Source organism: Buceros rhinoceros, unplaced genomic scaffold (assembly GCF_000710305.1).
Source record: "Buceros rhinoceros silvestris isolate BGI_N320 unplaced genomic scaffold, ASM71030v1 scaffold13670, whole genome shotgun sequence".
Classification (NCBI taxonomy): Eukaryota; Metazoa; Chordata; class Aves; order Bucerotiformes; family Bucerotidae; genus Buceros; species Buceros rhinoceros.
Window position 1 is genome coordinate 33,958 of NW_010390268.1, and position 9,142 is coordinate 43,099.

The following is a 9,142-nucleotide window of genomic DNA, read 5'->3' on the forward strand; positions in this document are numbered from 1 at the left end:
CAGATGAACACTATAAGCACTGAGCACTGGAGAGACAGTAACCCCTTCAGCAGCTGACGGAACAGGATTTTTAATGGCAAGGTGAAACAGGAGACAGTAGGTAACAGCTGAGAATACTTCTGTTGTGTAAAAGGCTTCCTGTAAAGCCCCTTGTCCTCCAGAGAGCAGAGCAAGGTCAAGATGAAAGTGACTTTTGAGTTTAACATTTTCAGGTTCTCCTGCTTCTAGCTGGAGAAGTTCTGCAGCTATAATGGGCTGGAGGTGTCTGATGCCCAGTGCTTCCCCGCCCGCCTCCCATCCCCTCCCATCCCAGGCTGTCTGTTAGCTGTCTGTTCAGAGCTTTCATGTCTGTGTCACAGTGATGGAGTCTCAATGTGTCTTAGACCGGTCTGTACGACTCAGTAGTAAGAAACAACTTTCAGGATGAGTCCACAGCAGCTATAACATTGTTTTATTGTCAGTTCTGCACATACCCTTTAGTACATTAAAAAAAAAAAACAACCCAAAACATCTGTTGAGTACAGGGATCCAAAAGCCTGTTTGATGGCCTCTTAGGCTGCAGATTCTTCTAGCAGCACTAGTGCCTGAGGCCACCAGCCTCTATATCCATGGAACAAAGGTAGAACTCAACAAAAACCCAACAGAAGGGACTCGTGACAGGGAATCGGGTTATTTCAAGCCCACTGCTACCCTAAGGTTCACGTCCTAATATAAATATAGCAGCAGAGGCACCACAGTGCCTCGAGGCCACAGCAGTACTTTAAGCAGCTGCAACACACTGAGCTGCTCTCAGTATTGCAGACTGTGGGTGAGGCACAGGGAGCAAATATGGCTTTAGGGGTTACAAGCAAGTGCTGGAAGAGTGCCGCTATTGAAGAGGTGAATACTGAAAGAACATCACCGCTGAAGTTATAGAGCAGGCAGAACTAAACCAAATAAAAAAAGTTCAGATTAAAAGAAAAAGAATCTGAGTTTCTCCACTTTCAGAAAGTAGGCATGGCCTGCATGGTAAAAACAAACCACCCCCCTCCTGCCCGTCAAGAGAAACCATTCCATCCAGGAACTCAACCGTCAAGTTTGTCATTGGCAGCCTTGAGCAAAGCGTGTGAACTTGTAGCATGAGGCTTCTATGGGTAAGACTGAAATAAGAACCAAGAGATGGGGGAGTGAGGGAAGGAGCCGTCTAGGAAGCAAGCTGCCATCCCAAAGCGGAGTTCCAGCTGGCAAGTCTGAGCCCATCCCAGACTGCTGCAGGGAGCAGAGGCTGGAGACACCGCAGAACATGAGGCAGCAGCCCCTGACCCACAGAGCAGCAGCAACTCTTGGCAAGAGGGCTTCAGCACCCTGGTTCCCGAAGAAACTCTCTAAGTTCACAGAAACTGGTTTCCTGGAAATGCTTGTCACTAAGGACAGAAGTGAGCAAAAATGCAGTGAGAAAAGAAAAAACCCCATGGCTGAGCCCTTCCTGGTCCCACTGCTGGAGGAAGGAGGACAGTCACTGTGACGCAAGGATCAGGTCTCTGAGCTCTGCAGCTCCTCCCAGTCAGTCTCGCTCTCACAACTGACCCTGGTTTTGAAAAACTCCTTGATGAGTCTCTGTGCTTCCTCCTTCACTGCAAGAGAGAAAGCAGCATCTTTGAGAAGATACTTAAAGACTTCTGCCCCCTGTACAGACATCAACCCATTTTGCATCAAAAGAACCCAGCTGCCAACTCACCACTCTTGTGGGGCGGGTTCTGCTCCTCAGTCAGTAAGTGAGACAGGTGCCGGGCAAAGCCCTTGAAGAGGTCCTGCAGAATTGGGGCACACAAAGAGCAGAAGGCAGATACCAGTTACCTCCCCAGCCCTTTGTCTTGCCCTTAGTGCAGGCTGGCTGTAGCACCATTCATAGATGTAGACTTAGAGGAGTGCTGCAGAGCTGCAAACACTCCGGCCTGCAGTGCTGGAGAAGCACGGGCACACACGTGCTTGCCTTGCAGAACACATGAAGTAAGCTACTCCAGAACTGAACCTGATCTGGGGCCACTCCACAGTCTTAAAACATGACAGAGTTTAGTGTGAAAACATGAACAGTCACAATCAAGTGTGGAGCCATCACAATACTACTCTAGATCACACACATAGACTTTCTTGGGAGAGGTGAGGTGCTGCACCCTGTGTCTCTAAAGCAGCGCATACCAAGATGTGACTTGGAAATGAGATGTGGTGGTATCCAAACCATCTTCCCCTTCTTAGAGCCCCACATGCCTAGGAAGATGCAGTCTCCTCCTGCTCAAGAGGGTCTTGAGCTGTGTCCTACCTTGGAAGCAAATTTGCCACCCTTGTAGAATGGGGTCAAGCACTTGACGACGATGTCTGCTGTCTCTTTGAGGGACATGCCTTTGGTCACTGGCTGTATGGTCTTGCTGGTTCCTTCTTTATCACACTGTGATAAGTTTGGATCAAAAGTCACCTTCTTCTTTGTTGGACCAACACTTTTGCTTTCTGGCTGGGACAGAATTGAAGATTTTGCCGCTGTCCGTAGCCGCTTTGTTGCGGGACTTTCCATATCCTGGAGATGGGATGGAAGAAAACCAAACCCACCAATTCCTGTGGCAGCACTACACTGCAAAGCAGCCACTACCTTCCGAGAACACAAATCTTTGCCACACCCCGTGAGCTCTCCCAGTAGTGAACACCATGCAGGAATCCATGAAACCCATTTTGCATGCAGACATAATACAGTTTTCCACACACAGGGATGCTGAGAAAAACCCTTTAAGACTCCACATTTAGAACTACCCTGTGCTCTTATTAGGGCAGCTCATTGCAAGACCGTGTCCTCCACAGGAAAAACTGACAGGGGAAGATTTCCCAGGATGTCTGCTGAGAGTGCACCCCTCGGGAAGAGTCAGCCACTTCAGAAGTGCCACATTCCTGTGCCATTTGAAAAAGCAAGGAGATTCAGACCAGGAGCATCGCTCCAAGAGTGAAACTTGGCACAAGATGAGCTAAAGAAATAGAGGAAATCAGCATCTGTTAAAGTCTTACCTCATCTGATCCTGGTCGCTTCCCACTCTCACCTTCCCCAACACCAGTCAGCTTAGTTTCTGCGACATTTTCAGCAACACTAGTGGGAAGAGTAGAGAGAAGGACAATTTTCATCCTTCCACAGTGAAGATTCACTGGCAGTGGCCACAAGACTCTCCAGGGGAAAGCACAAGTCTCCCTCACCAGCTTAGAGCTCTAACAGATTCCCAGTTTCCCAGACAAGGCTGGTGGGACTCTGCAGCTCATTAACAGGGCAATGCAGAGAGCAGAGAGGTCGAACTTTTACCTGGGTTTTACATCCATGTCTTCCTGAAGGAGTTCAGATTCACCAGCCTGCTGGGTCTTAAAATCCTCCTCTCTCTCGGTCAGCATTACTTCCATCTCTCCCAGTCCTTCATTCTCTGTCTGGGACTGTCCTGTCACACCTTCTCCAAAGACATCTTTGTTTTCCTGAGGTACTGGTTTCTCTTGACACATGCTTTGAGAAGAAACCTGAGGTAGTGTGCTTGCAGAACAGCCATCTTCCTTTGCTGAGCTGCGACTTTTGGCTTTAGACCCACCTTTAGGGAGGGAGAAGAATTTGGAAATATCCTGAGATTCTTTTTTAGCCGCTTCTGCAAGCATTTGCTGCTTCTTGCTAGGTCTGGGCTTCTTAGCAGGGCTCTCCCACAGGACAGCTTTTGTGTCTGGACAGGGTTGCTGTCCCTTCTTTTCAGGGAGGATTGCTTCTGCCCCAGCACTCTCACACGTTGCTTTGGTTCCTATTTCTTTCTTCTGGAGAACAGAGTTTCTGGTGTCCACTTCCAGACTGCAGGTGCTGCTGTCTTGCCCATTGGAACAATCTCCTTCTTTTTTGACAGGCTTTACATCACTTTCCTCCTGGATCTTCAGCAGTTCTGAAGCTGTCTGAAACAAGCTGGATTTCTTTGAAAATCCTGCACCCACACGCTTGGGTTTGAACTAGGGACAGAGGGAGAAGAAATTTTGGATATGAGAGTGTTAAGAAAGCCCTGGCAGCATGTGCAGAACCCTGAAAGGAACGAAGTTCCTGCAACACAGTACACCCGTGCGCACAGCCATGGGCTGGGGAAGCCTCTAAAACCAACTTACCATCACAAACATCAACTGAGACATCAGGAAAATGGATTAGGGTAAAGGCACAGACCCACAGGAAAGAGACACCATCCTCGGTTAGAGGAAGATGGGAAAAACTTATCGAACGTATGGCCTGCACATAGGTTATATTCACCAGCAGGAACCAGCATGACAAGTTGATCGCACTCCAGAAACAAAGGACAGACAGGGAAAGCAATCACAATAGAAATAAAGAGCTATAGCCACAGAAGGGACTTAAAACAGAATTGTAACACAGCAAGATAGACAAAGCAGGCCATTCCGCCCCTGTCTATGCCACCTGCACTCACCGAGTAAACCTGGGATGCAGGGAGGAAATTCTCTTCTGCTGGAGTCCCAGATTTTGTTTCCAAGCTGCTGTTGCCACTAGTTCCAGACCCAAAGACCGAGAACAACTCTCCTTGTTTTGAGGCTTTGTTGATTTCTGCTACCTGAAAAGAGAACAGAAATATTCTGTAGTGGCCAGAAACAAGAAACCTTTGTGCATTACTGCCTTTGTACATACTAAAAGTCATAGTGGCAAAACAAATCTGTCCCCTGGAGGGACATCTTTCTCAAGAGTGGAAACTTCTTCAGAGAGACTTAGAGCAACCAGCCAAACAAAACCAAGGCTTCTCTACTGTCAGTGACAGTTGTCTGAGGAACTCCCTGGTCCCTTTACTGCTAGGCCACGAAGATGTCTGGATAAGCTTGCACTGGTGTATAGGTTTTCAGAGCCTGTAAAGCCAACAAAGATGTGAAACCAACCTCATTCTGGGCCCCCCTGGAAACAAAATCAAGAAGAAAGATTTGGAAAACATCCAAGGCAAAGCAGAGCTTCTCCTTCATCTTTCCCACACAAACTCTACCCTATTTTCCCCCGAGCTGAGGCCACACCATATTCAAGGGAACACCAGCAGACGTATAGTCCTACCTTCTTTAGCACAGTTGCCTTGTACGAGTTGGCCATTTTACTGGATTGGAAAGCTCGGTACTCCAGCTCCACCGCAGAGGCGTGAGGGTCTGACCTGTAACACAGGCTGGGGTGATTTCTAGCAGGACATGCTTCTCTATCTGCAAAGGGAACACTAATGCATCTCCCAGAAAGTGTAAAATTCTCTCCCTCTGGTGCAAGAAGTCATAACTTCCAAGAAGTCCTAAGGGATGCAGTGGTGAATTGCTGGAGAATGGAAAGGGTGTGAAAACAGATTTAAATCACAGCCACCTTGTCCAGTTGTTCAGCTGGAGAAGTACACTATGTCCATCTTGTGGGACAGGGAAGAATTGTGACTCCTAAGATCAAGCTGATTTAGTGGAATCAGACAAATGAATCCTCATATCTGATCCTGAACATCACTACAAGAAGGATACTGTTAGTGGAACTACATCCTTGGACCAAATAACTTAGGAAAGCATTCCCCGAGAGGCGTAATGCTGCTCAGGCCCCGTGTTAAGGGACTCGATATGCTACCCCTTTTCTCTCATCTCATACCCTTTTCCTCCTGCTGCTGGAACCTTTTGGTTGGTGCTCAAGGCTTCTTCCAGCATCTTCAAGCAGTGTTCCCGTCCCTAGGAAACATGGCATACTCAGACATGCTCTACAGAAGCCATAGTGCCCCGTGGACTTCCATCCCTGAAGGAGTAAGAACAGGGCAGGCAGAATCTTCATTGTTCTTTGCAAGTCAACAAAACCAGATGTTAACCAGCCTTTCTTACCTTCACTGTGAGCTTAGAGATTCTCCTGCTGGAGGCATCTTTCAAGGGACAGTCTGCACCTACCACAGAAGAGGCATTTGGAAAGGGCATCATAGCAGAGCGGGGGTTGATGGAGAACATCTCAGCTGGCACTGGGAGGTGCCAGTCCAGTACCGCTTGGTGTGCTCCTCCCTGCAGTCACCCAAGGACCACTACAGTCACGCTTTTTACCTGGAGAAGCTACAGTCTCCAGGTAGGAGATTGCCAGGGCAGAAGTAGGCAGAAGCCAGAGTGGGATTTTTCTCTCTGGATGAGAACTTCTACTTTGCTAGTTCATGATTATCACCTTTCCAAAACTTCCACATCTCAGGAAACCTTTTCCAAGGAATCCCAGCTCTTAGGAGACTCAACTCTTTTCTGCTCCCCACAATACCAGCTGAACAAAAAAAAAGAGGCTGAATAGAGTAACATGAACTACCAGGTATTCTTCTACAAAAGTGTAAGAACTGTGCTGCTAGGCAGGGCCCGAGGTAGCACAGTAACAAAGGACAAAGTTTTTCAGCCGTTTCCTTACAGCCCAGTTGAATACTGCTGCAGAACCACCACAGAAACAGCCTACAGTCAGGTTAGACAGAGTTTTCCTTCTCTCTTATTTGGAAAAGTTGTTCAGAAAGATGCATTCCATATCTTCACCCCAACCAGAGCTAAGCTCTGATCCATGTCCTCCAGCCAAGCTTTCACGGCCAAAAGCCTAACTCTGTGCCGAGGGACTGACACCTCCAGTGCTGCTGCTATATAAACTACACACAGCTGCAAAATACAAGACTTTCTTCTCCCAAAGAAAACCCACTGTAAATCAGAGAAGATATTTACTTGGAGGAACGAAGTCTTCCTTTTCTGATTCTTTTCCCTGAAAGAAAACAAAGATCGGTCAAATATTTCCATCCCTGCAACACACCTGCAGGTCTAGAAGCACCAAAGACACACTTTATACCCCAGCTCCAGGGAAAATTAATGCTGAAGTTACAAACGTACTGAAAAGGGACCAAAATGGGGGAAAGACATAAAAAGGTGAGAATCCAAGCCAAAAGTTCACCTTTGCTATAGGAATATGCAAGAGAAGCTGAGTGGGGAAATCAGTTTTTACTAGTATTGGAAGTGTTAAAGACAACAGGATCCTCTTGATTAGCACTGCAGAGAAACCAGGACGTGAATAAGCTGCGTTTCTTCACGTTATCGGACTGACCCAGAATATGGAGAACACACCAAAAGCAGAGATACAAAAAGCAAAGAACAGAACAAGCAACAGCAAGATGCAATAATTTCCTTTCCCTGGCACCAGGAAGCCTTTCTGTCTGTAAGACAAGCTCACAGCTAACACTCTGCAAAGCTCTTGGAAGGGAAACCGACTCACTTTGCGCAGACTCATCTGCTTTTTGTAGAAATTATTCCACTCCCGTTTCCGACTCTCTTCACTGGCTTCATCCTCATTCCCACTGCCTTCTTCATCATACCTGGATAAGGCAGGAAAACAAGGGGAACAAACATTTCCGTAGCTGCAGCATTAACTGGGGGAAAGGCCGGGTCACCCCATATTTACAGAAGATGATGTATTTCACGTGGTTTCTGAACAAGTCTTAGCTTTTAGCTCCACTACCATCTCTCAACCTGGACAGTAGTGAGCATCCTCCAAAGGTTCATGGCATTTGTTAGTCCCATGAACTCGTAGGCAGTAGCACGAACTAGAAGCACATAACTAGTGCTCTGCCAGCTTCTCCCATGGGGTTGAGGAGTCACGGCCTTGTGTCCTGACCCCACCCGTCAGCCACTGCCGCCCTTGGAGCAGACGGCAGAAAGGGTGAAGCATCCATTCCTCAGGCTCAGTTGTTGACAGACTGTTGCGTTAAATGAAATCCCCGTCACTAAATGCAGCACCTCATTCTTGCCACATGTAGCCCAAGAGTTTACCGCTTTTCACAGCTGTCACAGCCACAACTTACAGGTATCACAAACTGGAGCTCTACGGCTGTTGACTATTACAACTCCCACAGCAAAGCTACAGCCAAGTCACGGAGAGGTTCAATAAATCAAGGGGCAGACAGTGAGCTGTACAACAGCATTGGCCACGTCTTCTCAGGTCTGAGGTCAAACACGGGCCCAGGTCACAAGTACACCAGGGTCCTCTGACTCAGCTGGACTGGCCTGAAGCACAAAGCTCCCGGCCTCAAGCCGTTTAAGGTAAAGCAGAGGGTTAATCCAGCCCACAGCACTGCACATCTTGGCACAGCTTCACGGGCAGTGCAGACAGCAAAGCTGGTGTCCTGACAGACCTGCATGAATCACTGCAACTCAGCCAGAGAACGAAGAGGAAGAGAAGGTATCATCTCCATGCTGCCGAGCGTCTTACAGCATAAATCACGCTTCCCACTGCACATCTTCCTTTTGCTGTCAGCCCAATAGCAAACACTGACAATTTGGCAGTCTGCAGGAGCAGCAGACGCTGGCAATCCGTTACGCCTTCTGTGATGACCAAGTCCTGTTGGTGACCACCCAGCCCGCTGGCCCACAGACAGGAATGAACTCTGGACCATGTCATACTCTGCTGTCACACTGGTCTCCAATTTAAACATTTTTGATCCTTGTGACTGTGAATGGCCTGAGCCCACTTACTGCTTTCAACAAATTTCAGGCTGGTTTCTCGAACCAATTATGTTCTGCAGGACAGTTCTTAGGTCAATCAATCAAACAGATTTTGGCTCTCTGGGACACGCATGTGATCAAGGCTGCCAAAGCATGTGGAAAATGAAATTCCAGCTCCTGCCAGGAAGTTACAGGAGAATACCACCATGCATAAACATGTGCTGAAGCTAGGAGAGGTTGGGCCTGCAGCTGGGAGATGATCCCTTCTCTCTGAGAGCTCCTGTGAGCTGAGATTGAGCTACCAAATACAGACCTGCTAAATCCTCTGCAACCTCTCCTCCCGCCTTCGTACAGCTCTGGGTCATAGCTATCCCAGGAGGAACCTGTGGGCCCAATGCAGGTTTTGCTCCAGCTGTTGCTGCAGCGCTCCAGTGACTCCAGTTGTCTTTTCACTGCCCCTGGGTTCTTGCAGTAATCACAGCACTTGTTACAGGGAGGGGTGACATCCCCAAAGTACTTTGCTATGGCAGCGTGCCGGCACCTAGGAAACAAAAGGGGAAATGATCTGGTAATTATTTTTATTGACAAGAACTCCACCCTTCACATGCAAGGTGTCTTCTGAGAAAGACTTGAGTCTTTTGTTTTTGCAGAGAAAGCCCATTCC

The 9,142-nt window shown here is 48.0% G+C and overlaps 1 protein-coding gene across 1 annotated transcript in view; it reads right to left on the bottom strand.

The window, feature by feature from the left end:
• Positions 1-1,512: 1,512 nt before the first annotated feature.
• The window catches only part of RECQL5 (RecQ protein-like 5), a gene marked incomplete at its 5' end in the record, with an annotated part of 36,227 nt that continues 28,597 nt past the window's right edge, over positions 1,513-9,142 (bottom strand). Inside the window, 12 exons of the mRNA XM_010137233.1 lie at positions 1,513-1,613; positions 1,718-1,790; positions 2,300-2,551; positions 3,031-3,109; positions 3,317-3,990; positions 4,455-4,595; positions 5,078-5,171; positions 5,636-5,712; positions 5,860-5,918; positions 6,712-6,748; positions 7,253-7,352; positions 8,792-9,019. Coding sequence (XP_010135535.1) covers positions 1,513-1,613; positions 1,718-1,790; positions 2,300-2,551; positions 3,031-3,109; positions 3,317-3,990; positions 4,455-4,595; positions 5,078-5,171; positions 5,636-5,712; positions 5,860-5,918; positions 6,712-6,748; positions 7,253-7,352; positions 8,792-9,019 — 1,915 coding nt within the window. The remainder of the gene's footprint in view (positions 1,614-1,717; positions 1,791-2,299; positions 2,552-3,030; positions 3,110-3,316; positions 3,991-4,454; positions 4,596-5,077; positions 5,172-5,635; positions 5,713-5,859; positions 5,919-6,711; positions 6,749-7,252; positions 7,353-8,791; positions 9,020-9,142) is intronic.